The sequence below is a fragment of the Phyllobates terribilis genome, unplaced genomic scaffold, assembly GCF_046119375.1.
Source record: "Phyllobates terribilis strain yellow unplaced genomic scaffold, ASM4611937v1 Scaffold_2__4_contigs__length_985480577, whole genome shotgun sequence".
In the NCBI taxonomy this organism is placed as follows: Eukaryota; Metazoa; Chordata; class Amphibia; order Anura; family Dendrobatidae; genus Phyllobates; species Phyllobates terribilis.
Window position 1 is genome coordinate 175,852,374 of NW_027362762.1, and position 18,292 is coordinate 175,870,665.

General features: G+C 42.7%; 1 protein-coding gene across 2 annotated transcripts in view; it reads right to left on the reverse strand.

Annotated features, from left to right (window-relative positions):
* Positions 1-12,606: 12,606 nt before the first annotated feature.
* GLI1 (GLI family zinc finger 1) overlaps positions 12,607-18,292 on the reverse strand; it is a 184,996-nt gene continuing 179,310 nt past the window's right edge. For both annotated transcript variants that reach the window (XM_073663323.1, XM_073663324.1), the window contains one exon: positions 12,607-17,213. In XM_073663323.1, the coding sequence (XP_073519424.1) occupies positions 14,776-17,213 (2,438 nt within the window). In that variant the 3' untranslated portion in view covers positions 12,607-14,775. The remainder of the gene's footprint in view (positions 17,214-18,292) is intronic.

Sequence of the window (18,292 nt, forward strand, 5' to 3'; positions counted from 1 at the left end):
ATGTTTAATTTATGAAGGAGGGACGCCGAAACTTACAAAGCCTATGCAGACAATGCAAGAACTGCCAAAAATTAGAAGGAAGAGGGACCCCAATACACCCTGAATTAGACATAAAGGAGGGCCTCACATTCAGCAGTGTTCAAAATAATAGCAGTGTGTTCAAAAACATGAATTAAGCACAAAATCTTTACAATACTTTTTGTTTCCAAGCATTGGGAACATTGCACACTGTTTTGTAATTCAAAACATGAAGAGAAATGTATATAATGTTTAACTACTTTACAGAAAATAACAAAAAATTAACATTGGGCTGTTCTAAAAAATAGCAGTGTCTGCATTTATCTTTTCAAACTCACAATATGTACTCTTTTTTTTTAGAGGATTTAGCATTCCTGTGAATCACGAACCTAATATTTAGTTGTATACCCACAGTTTTTTAGAACTGCTTCACATCTATGTTGCATAGAGTCAACTGACTTCTGGCACCTGTCAACTGTTATTCCAGCCCAGGATGCTTTGACTACATCCCACAATTTCTTTGGCATTTGTTGGCTTTGCCTCATAAACTGCATTTTTGATGTCACCCCACAAGTGTTCTAACTGATTATAGTTCGGGGATTGGGCTGGCCACTCCATAACCTCAATTTTGTTGGACTGGAACCAAGATTTTGCTCATTTACTGGTGTGTTTAGGGTCGTTCTATTGTTGAAACACACGCAACATGACCTCTTCAAGTATTTTCATATATGCAAACTGGTCCATGATCCCTGTTATGCAGTAAATAGGTCCAGCACCATAGTAAGAGAAACATGCCTATATCATGATGCTTGCACCACCATGCTTCACTGTCTTCAGAGTGTACTGTGGCTTGAATGCAGAGTTTGGGAGTCGTCTGATGAACTGTCTGCGGCTCTTGGACCCAAAAAGAACAATTTTACTTTCATCAGTACACAAAATGTTTCTCCATTTTTTCTTTAGGCCAGTTGATGTGTTCTTTGTCAAATTGTATCCGCTTCAGTACATGTCTTTTTTTTAACAGTGGGACTTTGTGGGGACTTCTTGCCAAGAGATTAGCTTCACACAGGCGTCTTCTAACTGTCACAGTACACACAGGTAACTTGAGACTGTCTTTAATCATCCTGGAGCTGATCATTGATAAGCCTTTTCCATTCTGCCTATTCTTCATTCCATTCGAATGGTAGTCTTCCATTTTCTTCCATGTCTCTCTGGTTTTGCTTTCCATTTTAAAGCATTGGAGATCATTTTAGCTGAACAGCCTATCGTCTGCACTTCTTTATAAGTTTTACCTTGTCCAATCAACTTTTTAATCAAAGTATGTTGTTCTTCTGAACAATGTCTCGAATTACCCATATTTCTCAGTCTTTCAAGGAGAAATGCATGTACAACATGTGCTGGCTTCACTCTTAAATGAGGGCCACCTGATTCATACTTGTTTTTTCACAGAATGATTGACCTCACTAATTGAACTCAACACTGCTATTATTTTGAACACAACCCCTTTCAATTAATTATTCAAATACACAGACTCAAAAACATGCAGATCATGAATGCGGAGTCTGTTCGTTTTCTTAGAATCTACTGCTCCAACTGGTAAATTGTTTGACATGTGGTAATATAATTTACTAGCTATTGAACCCGTTCTACACCCGGGTGGTGAGCATTTTTATTGGTATTTGGTCTCCCATGCTGGCTGGTATGTGCTGCCCCCCTCCTGGTTATTTGCGCTGCCCCCATCCTGTCTCCACCATCCTATCCTGGTATGCATGGCACCCCTCACCCTCAATTCTGGTATGCATGGCACCTCTCATCCCTAATCCTGGTATGCATGGCACCCCTCATCCCAAATCCTGGAATGCGTGGCACCCCTCATCCCCAATCCTGGTATACGTGGCACCCCTCATCCCCAATCCTGGTATGCGTGGCACCCCTCATCCCTATCCCCGTATGCGTGGTACTCCTCACCCCTATCCCGGTATGCGTGGCACCTCTCACCCCCAATCCCGGTATGCATGGCACCCCTCACCCCCAATCCCGGTATGCGTGGCACCCCTCGCCTCCAATCCCGGAATGCATGGCACCCCTCACCCCCAATCCCGGTATGCATGGCACCCTTCATCCTTATCCTGGTATGATTGGTACAACTCATCCTGGTATGTATGATACCCCTCATCCCTATTCTGGTATGCATGGTAACCCTCATCCCAAATCCTGGTATGCGTGGCACCCCTCATCCCAAATCCTGGTATGTGTGACACCCCTCATCCCCAATCCTGATATGCGTGGTACTCCTCACCCCTATCCCAGTATGCGTGGCACCCCTCACCCCCAATCCCGGTATGCATGGCACCCCTCACCCCCAATCCCGGTATGTGTGGCACCCCTCACCCCCAATCCCGGTATGCGTGGCACCCCTCACCCCCAATCCAGGTATGCGGGGCACCCCTCACCCCCAATCCCGGTATGTTTGGCACCCCTCACCCCCAATCCTGGTATGCATGGCACCCCTCACCCCCAATCCCGGTATACATGGCACAACTCATCCCCAATCCCGGTATGCATGGCACCCTTCATCCTTATCCTGGTATGATTGGTATCCCTCATCCTGGTATGCATGGTGCCCCGCATTCCTATCCTGGTATGTATGGTACCCCTCATCCCTATTCTGGTATGCATTGTCCCCTCACCCCCCAATCCTGGTATGCATGTTCCCCTCACCCCCCAATCCTGGTATGCATGGTACCCCTCATCCTGGTATGCATGGTCCCCTCATCCTTCCAATCCTGGTATGTGTGGTACCCCTCACCCCCAATCCTGGTATGCATGGTCCCCTCACCCCCCAATCCTAGTATGTATGGTACCCGTCACCCCCCAATCCTGGTATGCATGGTCCCCTCACCCCCCAAACCAGGTATGTGTGGCCCCCTCATCCCCCAATCCTGGTATGCATGGTCCCCTCACCCCCCAATCCTGGTATGCATGGTCCCCTCACCCCCCAATCCTGGTATGCATGGTCCCCTCACCCCCAATCCTGGTATGCATGGTCCCCTCACCCCCCAATCCTGGTATGCATGGTCCCCTCACCCCCCAATCCTGGTATGCATGGTCCCCTCACCCCCCAATCCTGGTATGCATGGTCCCCTCACCCCCCAATCCTGGTATGTGTGGCCCCCTCATCCCTTTCACGCTGTGCACACATACAAAAAAATAAACACTTATACTCACCTTTCTTTTCTGTGCTCCAGCGCTGCTGCGTCCTGTTCTGCCGGAGGCCGGGGGAGGAGTGCTGCACCGGAGCACAATGCTGTCCGGTGCCATTTTGCTGAAGACACACTGCAAATGTGTCTTCAGTAAAATGGCGCCGATAGCACTATGCGCATGCGCCGATCCGACGCCTCACTCCTGCCCCGGTCTCTGGCGAAGAGAGGCGCCGCCGCAACGCTCCTCCTGGTCAGGTAAGTATCTAAGTATGGCACCAGAGATCACAGTATGCGTTCAGTGTCTACGCATACTGCGATCTCCGGCGCCATACATACTCCTCTTACCTGTAACGGCTGGATGCGTGCTTCTGTCTGGAGCCAGACTGCGCGTCACGCATGCGCAGTCTATAAAGGCTTCAGACAGAGACATGCATCCCCGGTTATATTATAGATAGCAAAAACAGTGATTAATCTGGTTAGATATATTGGACTGCTATTATTTTGAACACTACTGTACATTCTGTTAAAATTGTTAGATAATGGGACTCCTAGACTCATAAAGCCAATGCACTAAGTGCAAGGGCTACCAAAAATTAGGAGTGACTGCAAACACCCTGGAAGACAGAGGAGGGCCTCAGAAAACATTTTTTTCCCATTTTTTAAGGAGTGGTACTCTTAAACTGGCAACGTTTATGTGCTAAGTGCAAGAGCTGAGAGACGTTTATCCCTGGGGGGTATATATATATACAGTATATATATATATATATATATATATATATATATATATATATATATATATATATATATATATATATATATATATATATATATACAGTATATATGTATATATATATATATATATATATATATATATATATATATATATATATATATATATATATACACTGCTCAAAAAAATAAAGGGAACACTCAAATAACACTTCCTAGATCTGAATGAATGAAATATTCTCATTGAATACTTTGTTCTGTACAAAGTTGAATGTGCTGACAACAAAATCACACAAAAATAATCAATGGAAATCAAATTTATTAACCAATGGAGGCCTGGATTTGGAGTCACCCCCAAAATTAAAGTGGAAAAACACGTTACAGGCTGATCAAACTTTGATGTAATGTCCTTAAAACAAGTCAAATTGAGGCTCAGTATTGTATGTGGCCTCCACGTGCCTGTATGACATCCCTACAATGCCTGGGCATGCTCCTGATGAGGTTGCGGATGGTCTCCTGTGGGATCTCCTCCCAGACCTGGACTAAAGCATCCGCCAACTCCTGGACAGTCTGTGGTGCAACGTGACGTTGGTGGATGGAGCAAGACATGATGTCCCAGATGTGCTCAAACGGATTCAGGTCTGGGAAACGGGCGGGCCAGTCCAAAGCTTCAATGCCTTCATATTGCAGGAATTGCTGACCCACACGAGCCACATAAGGTCTGGCAGGTCCTGCTGGAGGTCATTTTGCAGGGCTCTGGCAGTGCTCCTCCTGTTCCTCCTTGCACAAGGTGGAGGTAGCGGTACTGCTGCAGGGTTGTTGCCCTCCTACGGCCCCCTCCACGTCTCCTGGTGTACTGGCTTGTCTCCTGGCATCGCCTCCAGACTCTGGACACTACGCTGACAGACTATTATGATCTGCAACAAGTACTAAGGAAAGATAGGGGAAAGCTGTCCCTACAGTAAGACTAAGCTGAGTCCCTACGATGTAGCGGGCTTCCTGTTCCTAGTGAACAGACCCGCCTTAGTCCTCGGCTAGTCTGAACGAAGACCTATAGCATAAGGAGAGGGGTCCCTAAAAGAACTAAGGACTGGAACAAAAAGGGACACCTCCTAAACAGAGAAGTTGTTGCAGAACACAACAAGACAAACTAAAGTCATCCATGTGTGCCAGATTCCTAACAGGCAAGTGTGATGGGTGTGTCAGAGATGACAGACAGTTGCCCTGCAGTTGGTTGCAGGAAATCTCTACATTTGGCATTACAAACATCTTTCTGGAGGCTGGCTGTCCCTAGGATCCAGCAGCTACCTCCCTCTGGCTAGCAAGAGCAGTACTTCATCCTCTCCGGAGCTTGAAGCCGTGTGTGCATTTGTTTGGTGTCGTCTAAAGCTAAGCAATTCTCCTGTTTGTCTACCCTTGTTGTCTATAGAGTTTAGTGGAGATCGACTAGTGCTCATCTCCTTTTTTCCCTAGCCTTAGCCATATGCCAGGGAAAGTCAGGGTGAGGCACGCGTGCGGCTATTGGTGAAGAGCCAATATAGGGATGGTAGTTGAGACAGGGTGACACTAGACCAGACTAGGAGGTCTCCACCCCCCCTTCCTCTAGTGTCTGGACTCCCTTTCCCTCGTCCCTCTGTGTTGCAGTTAGTCTTTCCCACACCTTGAGTGACATTATCGCCAGTCAAGCACGTTTTGAAAAGGCAAAAAAAAACAAAAACTGACATTTGCTTTTTTTTTTCTTTGTGTGTTTTTGGGCGTGGACCTTTTTTTTTCCTTTCTCCTTTGGTATGGGTTCAGTTGCAGAGTGGCTGCACAGGCTGTCTCTGGAGAGGAATGACCCTCGCTGTGAGTTACAGCAGCAGCAGCTACAGGTTGCCAATATTGGGGTCTCTGCAGGTAGGCCTGCCCAGCCTGAACCCAAGGTTGCCCTCCCGGACAGATTTTCTCGAGGTACGGACCTCCCTTATCCATCTTTTGTCACAAGAGGAGAGCTGAGAGCTCTGTCAGTATGCAATTAACACACGCCTGAGAAGTGCCCTATAAACAAATGCCAGCCAAGAAGTCCTACAACCTAATGAAAATACGAGGGTCTTTCTCCCCTAGCAGAGGCAGGGGATGATTAGACACCGACTTGCGATAAATTTACGTGTAGCTGTTGAAGGACGAAAAAGGGAATTTAATAGAGGGTCCCAGGACACCCGTCACTGATATGAAATATGGAATAGCTCAAGTTCCATAATTCTGATAATAAGGGAACCCATATTTTTAGTGGCAGGGTCAGCCAAGGACAAGATGCTTATTTTTTCGAAGCCGTAAGCCTCTCTGGGGAGCTGTAGCACAAGAGCACCAGAATAACGCATCGCAGCTACGCCATGTGTGGTCTCTAAATGAAGGTAAGATCATAGTAGAAAATATGGTATCACTTTTGGGCTTCTGGGATCAACCAGTGATGAGTTATCCCAAAAACCAGATATCTTAAATAAAATGTCCAGCCCTGTGATGTTAGCACAGGGGGTGTGTGGGCAGATCTTCCTTAGGCATAAAAGAGTCCATGGAGGATAGATGAGCATTGTTTGCCAGGGGGGTATAGATACTATAAGCAACGGATCACAATCGATAACGCTTCTGGAGTGAGTTTGCTGCACTGAAAGTAAAGGGGCCGACTAATATTGCACGCCCCACTTTTCAGTTTTGAATTTGTTAAAAAAGTTTAAAATATCCAATAAATTCCACTTCACGATTGTGTCCCACTTGTTGTTGATTCTTCCCCCAAAAAATTGAATTTTATATCTTTCTGTTTGAAGCCAGAAATGTGGCAAAAGGTAGAAAAGTTCAAGGGGGCCAAATACTTTCACAATGCACTGCAGTAGCTTTTGATGTGGGGTGTATTCAGTTTTGCATCAACAAATTTGAGTAAAACTGTAATGAAAGTTATATTATTAACCTTACTTTTATGTTATGGGTTAAAAATATGTTCTATGAAACTCAGTCTTGTCAAAATTCTGGAAAATATTCTGGAGTTCAGTGAGATATTGATTAAAATCTTACTTTCCAAAGAGGGTGTACTCATTTATGCTGAGCACGGTACCTAAATAGCAAATCGTGGTTCAAACACTAGGCAGGTAGTCAAGTATATGCTTATATATGTAGGCTTGATCTAGGTAAACGGATGAGAGCATTTTATATTGACTAATGATGGATATGAAGCCTGCCCCAGGAATATTAGGACTATCATTGTCTATCTATCTATCTATCTATCTATCTATCTATCTATCTATCTATCTATCTATCTATCATATAGACACTGCTCAAAAAAATAAAGGGAACACTTAAACAACAGAATATAACTCCAAGTAAATCAAACTTCTGTGAAATCAAACTGTCCACTTAGGACGCAACACTGATTGACAATCAATTTCACATGCTGTTGTGCAAATGGAATAGACAATAGATGGAAATTATTGGCAATTATCAAGACACACTCAATAAAGGAGTGGTTCTGCAGGTGGGGACCACAGGCCACATCTCAGTACCAATGCTTTCTGGCTGATGTTTTGGTCACTTTTGAATGTTGGTTGTGCTTTCACACTCGTGGTAGTATGAGACGGACTCTACAACCCATACAAGTTGCTCAGGTAGTGCAGCTAAACCAGGATGCCACATCAATGCGAGCTGTGGCAAGAAGGTTTGCTGTGTCTGTCAGCGTAGTGTCCAGAGGCTGGAGGTGCTACTATGAGACAGACCAGTACACCAGGAGACATGGAGGGGGCATAGGAAGGCAACAACCCAGCAGCAGGACCGCTACCTCCGCGTTTGTGCAAGGAGGAACAGGAGGAGCACTGCCAGAGCCCTGCAAAATGACCTCCAGCAGGCCACAAATGTGCATGTGTCTGTACAAACGGTTAGAAACCGACTCCATGAGGGTGGTATGAGGACCTGACGTCCACAGATGGGGGTTGTGCTCACAGCCCAACACTGTGCAGGACGCTGGCATTTGCCACAGAACACCAGAATTGGCAAGTCGCCACTGGCGCCCTGTGCTCTTCACAGATGAAAGCAGGGTCACACTGAGCACATGTGACAGACGTGACAGAGTCTGGAGACGCCGTGGTCTGCTGCCTGCAACATCCTTCAGCATGACCGGTTTGGCAGTGGGTCAGTAATGGTGTGGGGTGGCATTTCTTTGGAGGGCCGCACAGCCCTCCATGTGCTCGCCAGATGTAGCTTGACTGCCATTAGGTACCGAGATGAGATCCTCAGACCCTTTGTGAGACCATAGGCTGGTGCGGTTGGCCCTGGGTTCATCCTAATGCAGGACAATGCCAGACCTCTTGTGGCTGGAGTGTGTCAGCAGTTCCTACAAGATGAAGGCATTGAAGCTATGGACTGGCCCGCCCGTTACCCTGACCTGAATCCAATTGAGCACATCTGGAACATCATGTCTCGCGCCATCCACCAACATCACGTTGCACCACAGACTGTCCAGGAGTTGGCGGATGCTTTAGTCCAGGTCTGGGAGGAGATCCCACAGGAGACCATCCACAACCTCATCAGGAGCATGCCCAGGCGTTGTAGGGATGTCATACAGGCACATCAAAGTTGGATCAGCCAGTAGTGTATTTTTCCACTTTAATTTTGGGGGTGACTCCAAATCCAGGCCTCCATTGGTTAATAAATTTGATTTCAATTGATGATTTTTGTGTGATTTTGTTGTCAGCACATTCAACTTTGTACAGAACAAAGTATTCAATGAGAATATTTCATTCAATCAGATCAAGGATGTGTTATTTGAGTGTTCCTTTTATTTTTTTGAGCAGTGTATAATATACAGTACAGGCCAAAAGTTTGGACACACCTTCTCATTTAAAGATTTTTCTGTATTTTCATGACTATGAAAATTGTACATTCACACTGAAGGCATCAAAACTATGAATTAACACATGTGGAATTATATACTTAACAAAAAAGTGTGAAACAACTGAAAATATGTCTTATATTCTAGGTTCTTCAAAGTAGCCACCTTTTGCTTTGATGACTGCTTGGCACACTCTTGGCATTCTCTTGACGAGCTTCAAGAGGTAGTCACCGGAAATGGTTTTCACTTCACAGGTGTGCCCTGTCAGGTTTAATAAGTGGGATTTCTTGCCTTATAAATGGGGTTGGGACCATCAGTTGTGTTGTGTGGAAGTCAGGTGGATACACAGCTGATAGTCCTACTGAATAGACTGTTAGAATTTGTATTATGGCAAGAAAAAATCAGCTGAGTAAAGAAAAACAAGTGGCCATCATTACTTTAAGAAATGGAGGTCAGTCAGTCCGAAAAATTGGGAAAACTTTGAAAGTGTCCCCAAGTGCAGTTGCAAAAACCATCAAGCGCTGAAAAGAAACTGGCTCACATGAGGACCGCCCCAGGAAAGGAAGACCAAGAGTCACCTCTGCTTCTGAGGATGTTTAACCGAGTCACCAGCCTCAGAAATCGCAGGTTAACAGCAGCTCAGATTAGAGACCAGGTCAATGCCACACAGAGTTCTAGCAGCAGACACATCTCTTCAACAACTGTTAAGAGGAGACTTTGTGCAGCAGGCCTTCATGGTAAAATAGCTGCTAGGAAACCACTGCTAAGGACACGCAACAAGCAGAAGAGACTTGTTTGGGCTAAAGAACACAAGGAATGGACATTAGACCAGTGGAATCTGTGCTTTGGTTTGATGAGTCCAAATTTGAGATCTTTGGTTCCAACCACCGTGTCTTTGTGCGACGCAGAAAAGGTGAACGGATGGACTCTACATGCCTGGTTCCCACCGTGAAGCATGGAGGAGGAGGTGTGATGGTGTGGGGGTGCTTTGCTGGTGACACTGTTGGGGATTTATTCAAAATTGAAGGCATACTGAACCAGCATGGCTACCACTGCATCTTGCAGTGGCATGCTATCCCATCCGGTTTGCGTTTAGTTGGACCATCATTATTTTTCAACAGGACAATGACCCCAAACACACCTCCAGGCTGTGTAAGGGCTATTTGACCAAGAAGGAGAGTGATGGGGTGCTACGCCAGATGACCTGGCCTCCACAGTCACCAGACATGAACCCAATCGAGATGGTTTGGGGTGAGCTGGACCGCAGAGTGAAAGCAAAAGGGCCAACAAGTGCTAAGCATCTCTGGGAACTCCTTCAAGATTGTTGGAAGACCATTTCCGGTGACTAACTCTTGAAGCTCATCAAGAGAATGCCAAGAGTGTGCAAAGCAGTCATCAAAGCAAAAGGTGGCTACTTTGAAGAACCTAGAATATAAGACATATTTTCAGTTGTTTCACACTTTTTTGTTAAGTATATAATTCCACATGGGTTAATTCATAGTTTTGATGCCTTCAGTGTGAATGTACAATTTTCATAGTCATGAAAATACAGAAAAATCTTTAAATGAGAAGGTGTGTCCAAACTTTTGGTCTGTACTGTATGTATTCACATATGTGTGAATGTGTGTAAGTTAGGCTATGCTCAGGGCATATTCGCTATATACTGTACAGTCAGAAATGCTCCTGATTTATACAGGGATCCCTTATATTGTTTGGAGAGGTATGAGGGGCCATTATATTATTTGGAGAGCTATCTGGGGGCAATTATACTATTTGGAGGGTTGTGTGGGAGCCGTTATAGTATTTGGAGGGTTATGTGGGGGCCATTGTACTGTTTGGAGGGTTATGTTGGGGTGCCATGATACTATTTGGAGGGCTATGTGTGGGCGATGATACTATTTGGAGGGCTATGTTGGGGGCATTATACTATTTGGAGGCTACAAAGTTGTGAGATATGCTCTTATGTGACCCTGCCAAATATTTTTTTTGGGAGGTGGACCAATTAGGACTTCTGCTATGGGGCCCCATATGTACGCTCCTAGACAAAAGTATAGAACTTTTAAACGGATAATTTATTCCAACGTGGAGTAGGATTTAAGAGTCTGTAGAACTTCATGACGGCAATTCTCTTCATTTCAAGACTATAATTTTTGGGTGAGAGGTTCATTTAAGTCAGAGGCTAGTTGCAAAAATAGATTGCAATGTCTCATATGTATTGCAAACTTTAGAACATAAAAGTCCAAAACTGAACATACACAATGAAGCAAATCCCTAGCACTTGGCCAGTGAGCCTTTTTTTTATTCATTCTACTATTCTAGGCAGGGTTAGTATAGCGCTCCAACGCCTTATGTAGCTTATGTGCAAACTGGCATATTCCCAATGGGAGACAATTTATAGTAGGCACACAAAACATTTTATGTGTGTGGTGTATGGCTACCTTAAAGGGATATTCCAATTATTTAATGTTTTGACAAATTGCTAGGACATGCCAAAACATTTTAACTGGAGAGGGTTCACTCACTGATCTGGGGAACAAAGGCACTGATGTCACTTGGGTATTTCTCATGCACAGCAGGGCTGCTTTCCACCTACAGGTATAGGAAATTATACAGTGTCACTCATTTCTCTGCAGAGTAGATTGCTGAGTAAGGAAAATCAGTGAGGGTGCCACAGCACTAAGTTTGGCGGCCCCTTGATTACTAGGATTATAGTGGTCCAGACAAATATATCTCCATTGATGAGTAATGACATTTTTTGGTCATCACTAGCTTTAAAGGGAACCTGTCAGCAGGTTTCAGACTGTCATCTTGATTACTGTATGTCTATGACCTTTATTTTATGTCTGTCACCGCTTTATAGAAATGCATTATGCAAATTTATATGTAAATGAGCTGCAAGCGCAAGGGGCTTGACCCTGCTCTATGGCCTCTTTCTCTCTTTTCCCACGCGCTGTCGGCCTCCTATCAGTGACTGACAGGTTATCCTTCTCTGTAACCTGCTCCTCTGCCCGAAATCTTGTGCATGTGCTATCAGTCCCACCGTGGCGCATGTGCAGCTCCATAGTCTGGCACTCACAATGTTTTCAAGACGTTAATGCACATGCACCACCCCCTGGAATGACGCCGCTTGCGCTAGATCTCAGGCGGCGGAGCAGGTCACAGAGAAGAGTGACCTGTCAGTCATTGGCAGGAGGGTGACAGCGGGTGGGGAAATAGGGAGATAGGCTGGAGAGCTGTAAGCTGCACTTGGGGATCATTTGCAGAAAATTTTTCCCAAGGATTTCTCTAAGGCCACAGCCCCACTATCAGTGTTTGGTCAGTATTCGGTCAGTATTTTTTCTCAGGAGTGGGAGCTAAAACCAGGAGTGGTTGATAAATGCAGAATTGGTGACATGTTTCTATTATACCTTTTCTCTGATTGTTCCTCACCTGGTTTTGGCTCCCACTCCTGAGGAAAAATACTGACTGAATACTGACCAAATACTGATAGTGGGGCAATGGCCTAAAACAGAGACACAGACTTATAAAGCAAAGGTATGTATGTAATCGACATTACAGGTACTTTCCATAGAGGACATTAGTTTGGGGTCTAAAACCCTGCTGCCAGGTTCCCTTTGATGCCATAAATGTATCCAGTTCTTTGGGAAGAAAAGTACAGGTACTTTAATGTTTTTGCTATACAGCTGCAAATCTAACACAATTTTTAAATAAAAGACAAATTGACAAAAAAGACATTTTATTGTCTTATGAAAAAGGCTAGTAAAATGAATTTACAAGTACAAAAATACACACTGTACAAAACAGACAAGGGATATACAGCCTCCCTGAAACTGTTAAAAATATATTTTTGTTTTATTTTTTACATAAGACATTCTTTAAAAAATCTTTGTAAAATTAGAAAGTTCTAGTGTCCTCAAAAGTCACTTCCTTTGTCTAAATTATATTTATAAAATTCTTTTTTTTCCAAATACAGTACAATAAAATATACAGTAACAGAGAAAAGTTGTGTTTTTTAGGAAATATGTTCTTTGGTTTTAAATGATATTTGTTTTTTATTTCAAATGCAAAAATTGATCTGAAATATAAAATATTTGGGCAGAAGAAAAAAAAGTTTTATTACCCTTCGCTTCAATTTTTTCACTTCATTATTCTAGGACACTCACAAACCAAAAAGTCATTGTACATCATAATATACTATCCTTCAAAATCAGGTATAGCTGTATCATTTCACAAGTTAAATTTTTTTAAATTAAGGACAAAAGTTATGTATATGAAATCCTTAATTTTCCTTAAATATTGTTAATAAATTTGGTGTCTTTTTATGAAAATCCAATCCCGTATAATATCTGCTTCATCCTATGGAGTAGATGATGTACATTAAGAACTGTTCCTTAGACATAACTTTGCTTGTTGCTAATTTTAGAGAGGTAAAATTGTAGGTTTATGCTATATTTCCCTTGAAAAAGAATCCAATATATATTTTGGTAAGCATGTATATAAAGGAGAAGAAACAATATAATAAAAGTCAAGACAGAGTCATTAGGTGATGGTAGTTTACATTGCTGTGGGCTCCATTTATTGTTAAAAGGGCTGCCCACTACTCCTTATCGTGGCTGGTAAAATAAAAAAGGAAATTTACCTCCCTGCCCAATACCAATGCCTGTTGTGTTACAGTCTTCACACTTCCATGAGACAGATATAGGGCTTGGAGCGGAGGAGCAGAGCCAGTCCAATAGGTAAGTTCATTTTCTTATTTTACCAGTCACGTTAGGGACATTTAAAAAGGGGGTTGTTCAGTAGTGGACAATCCCTTTAAGGGCATTGTCCTTTGCCCCTTACCCATCCTTTTCTTTGAAGGATGAAAGATAAAGGTGGCAGGATAGATTTTCTCTCCCATGTTGGCTAACACTGGGCTACTTTTAGTTTAAGAAGACCAGATATAGGTTTACAACATCTGAAGAACATGAGGTCAATTGATGGCCCTTCTCCAGAGGCTCCAGCTACCTGCGATGTCTCTATGGCATTCCTACTTTAGTAGATTTATATTAACCTCAAAATAGAAATCTATATCTCTGGTAAGATTTTTATTGTATCAGAAGGCACTTAGAATTTATATCAGGGGTGAATGGTACTTAGTAAGTGACATGTTGGAACTGGCATGTCAAAAGAACATCTGTAACCCGCAGATGATAAATGGAGTCAACTTGTAGATTGAAATATTTTTGTGAATGCATAAAAAAATTGTACATAATTTTTTTTATAATGTATCAGCCAGCTACAGTCAAATGTATAGTGGGAATCTGTTTACCCTGATGTACAAGCAATACTAGGGCACCCCAATATTTACAGGAAGCACTCCTCTAATGTGGCAGTGGGGCATTTGTGTCACCTCAGGTACCAGGGCCACATGTGAAACTGCAACTTTTATAACCTCAAATATTGTACCATCAGCTACCATATCAATAATAATAATTCTGCGCCAAAATTGCTCTATTCTATACTTTTTATTTGGGTTACTTAGTAAGGCCACTAAAATTCTGATCTCCCATTACATTTTATCTACCAAAATGTAGAACTGGTAACATAACAACTAGGGAGCCACAAGGAATAATGTATTATTAAAACAGAAATTTTTCTGCTAAAACTAGTCAGCAGAGTTATGATTTGCGTTTAGTATATAGGTAATTAAGGCTATCCTATATTATACAGTCATAATACAAACAGTTGTAGGATATGTGCAAATTTGTCACACTAAAACGGCCATGACAAAAAAATACTTATAGAAAGTTTTACTGAAAATATGAACTTGGCTGTGTCAGAAAACAAAAGACTTGCATTTTTTTGCATTTTTTAAGCACACAGTATAATAAATTCCCAGCATCTGACATGATTATGAACAAGCGCTGCCCCATGTGTGATCAGCTTGATCAGGGCAGTTGTCATAAAGGTTCATTTACTAAAGCTTTAAGGCACTCAGGAAATAGTGTTGAGGAACTTATTTTCTCCTGCTAAGGAGGACAGCATAGAGTTCAGGTCTGATACAGCCATATTAGGAACCATGTCTGCTGGATTACGTGGTGTGTTCAAATGGGAGGAAGATTGAGATGATCCCGGTAGACCAGTTTGAGTTAAATTTTGTGACATCAGAGATGTGTGGTCAGCGTCATCTATGATGGCTGCAAAATCAATCTGAGTGTTTTCCAAATCTAAACTGTCCAAGGGATTGGATGCTGGACATGAGTTACTGTATGGGATGGTGTCTGGCTTCACAAAACCCAGATTAGAACTGTACTGTCCATGTTGATGTCCATCACAGCTGTTTTGGGTTTGATTTAGTGCTGTGACAAGCTTTTGGTTTCCTGTTTTCCCCTGATGCATTCCAACTTGACCTGAGTAATACATCATGCCAGTGGTTTCATTGGAGTCAGATTGACAGTGAATAGGTGGCAGGGCTGGTATTCTCCTAGGGCTGCATTCAGCTGAATGGTAAGATGGACTAAGTTGAGTAGGACTGCCCGTGTAAGTTGACTGGCTAGTAATACTGTGCTGCCGACTTAAAGGTTTTGGGACACAAGGAGGATGTGGCAGCATGTCTACACTGTAACTCTGATTTCCTGGACTCCTCATAGTTTTAGAGTGGTTTGGCTGGTTATCATGTGGATTTGGACTCAATAAGATGTTTTGTGGTTGCTTATTCTGATAATTCATGTATTTGGGACTCATATAAGCTGGAGCATGAGGTGTATTCCTATGTTGGTTTTGTCCAACATTGCCATCCTCCCCAGTGCTGTTTACAATGGCCATATTTTTTGGCTGCTGCTCCCACATTAATGCTTGCTGGGATTGAACATAATTTCGGACCATCATTTCCTTGACTTGCATCATCGGTGTCTGTGACCTTCGTCCTTGAGGGCTTAACATATTTGGGTTAAGACCAACATTGTAGCACATATTTTGTTGATTTTCCTGTTGTCCTTGGTAATCACAGTTGGAATTCCCTGGGGATAACGCTACTGTATTTGACTGGTTGAAAGCATGCTGCTGCATCGTATGCTGCTTCATGTTCTGACAGGACATCATTGCAGGCATAGACTGATGAAATTGTTGTTCTGGTTTGATATGAACCTGACTCAAGTGGTTATACCTTTCACTGTTTACATACATACCCTGTTGTTGGCAAGAATTACCGTTTGCAATGGGAACCTGTTTGGTTGCGTCAGAAGCTGGATTTGAGTATTGGTTATGACATTGATTCCCTGGTGACATATTTGGTGGTACCACCGGATGGTTTGCACTTTGGCCATCAGACATGTCCATGGTTGCTGAGCTTACTTCATGCCACTGCACAGGTAAACTAGAACTACTAGCTTGCCTTGTATTTTGGAAAGGCTGGTTGTGAGTCATCATTTGACAGTGGTTGAAATCTGAGTGACTCAATACATTGCCCTGGCAGGAATGGTTATTTGTATTCATGTGCATACTGCCTAATGTTCTTTGAGAACTTGAGTATGCATTTTGATTTTGCATGTCTAACCCATGAAGTTGGTGGTTAAAATTTACATGGTGATTGGTAGTCATTTGAGATCCTTGGCCTTGATAGTTCATAAAGTTCTGCATTTCATTACCAACCATCATACTATGTTCCTTATTTTGAGATGTTAGATCTGTGCTTGCAGTCTCCATGAACACATTCTCACTGATGCTGGGTGGACGGGGTGAAAAAATATGTCTTTGTAAATTCACTTCAGATCCTCCATATGGTTGTTGATGTCCAAGAGTCTGTCGTCCCATCACTGATGTGTTCATATTTGACATACTCTTAAAGCGTTGTACCTTGGGTATTACTTGAGGGTCTCCACTAGGTCGTGCAGGATCACTAGCTCTCCTTATTCCTGCCCCTGGTGCTTGAGAAGGATGAATTATTCCGGTACCATAACTATGGTATTCATTGTTGCTATGTCTTCTTTGGATATTACTAGATAACGCTGAAGAGATAGATGAACCACGGTAGTCACCGACAGCGAATGCCATTCGATTATTTGCACTCATTCTCTCCATGTTAGGAAGAGGAGTAGGTGGAGGTCCACCAGTAGCTGCCGCATACTTTGCCTTCAGTCTATATTGTTGAGCTGGGGTAAGACCTGGAAGACCATTGGTATTGGAATGTCTTGAAGTATCGACTGCAGTTTGGTCATATGTATCCACCATGTTCCCCACATCTCCTGGTCTCTGATTGGTAAGATATGGTGACACCACTGATGACCTACGGCTCACTGTATACGCCGAGCTTATTGTACTAGTTGTGCTGTTACGTCTGTCATTCATTTGGCTCAAATGTTCGCTAGATGTCAACTCCATGATGTTACCATTATGGGGTAAACCACAAATACCAGGCAATTCTCCATGGGAAACTGAAAAATGAAAACAAAAAAAACAATGAATACATCTAAAAATGTACATAGACATAGGAGTTGTCAGGGCGACTTTCTACATTTTTAAATTAAAATCTATTGCAGTGATTTTCACTTGTCACATTTGTAGAGCAGAAGGAAAAAACTGAGATAACTAAAAAAAAGAAAATATCAAAGAAAACACTGAACAATTCACCAGAAAATGATAATTCAATTACTTTTTTTAAAGAGATGCTCTCAAACATGAATTTTTCTAACAGTCTTTTTTAACAGTCTTTTTTTGTAAGATTTAACACCAGCTGCATATACAGTACATTATAGAATATTTTTCAAAACGGTTAAACTGGAAAGCCTTACTAGACTCTTAAGAATTGCATCCATCATTGGAGAAAAAAACATAACGGAGTAATAAGAGGAATTCAGATTTCCAGGAACTGTAACTCCCATTCTAAAGATTGTATATTGTATATAGCTGGCTGAATCCAAAGACTTAGAGTAGGAGATGGTGTAAGATTGTCCCACAATATAAAACCTTTGGTCACATATCTTCGCTATCATAGTTTTGGCAAATTTAACAGTGCTTTGGGTGGGCAATTTGTCAAAACATTTCACCAGAAAATTGAGGTAAAATACATTGAAAAGTTGCACAATTTTTGTGCAAGATGGAGTTGCGCGGAAAAATTTTGTGAATTTTGCCATTATCATGGCAGTTTGAAGCAGAAGTGGGTCAGGGCATGGCTACCCTCGCCCATCAAATTCAGCAAAAGTTCCGGCATTGTTATGCCAGACATACTATTCCAGACCTTGACACTTTTGGTGAGGCGCACTGCTCTCACCACTGAGAAGATGCACTGAGTTCATTAAGTGGCGTGCGCCTCCAGCGAGCACTTCAACGCCAGTCTTAATGAATCGGCTCAATAGTGTTTATATTATCAAAGAATGTTAGAGCTGGAGGGGACCTCCAGGGTCATCTGGTCATCAATGCAGGATTCACTAAACCTTCTCATACAGATGTCTGTCCACCCTCTGTTTGAAGATGTGTTTACTCTTGTAATATCCAGATATATATTGCATTTATT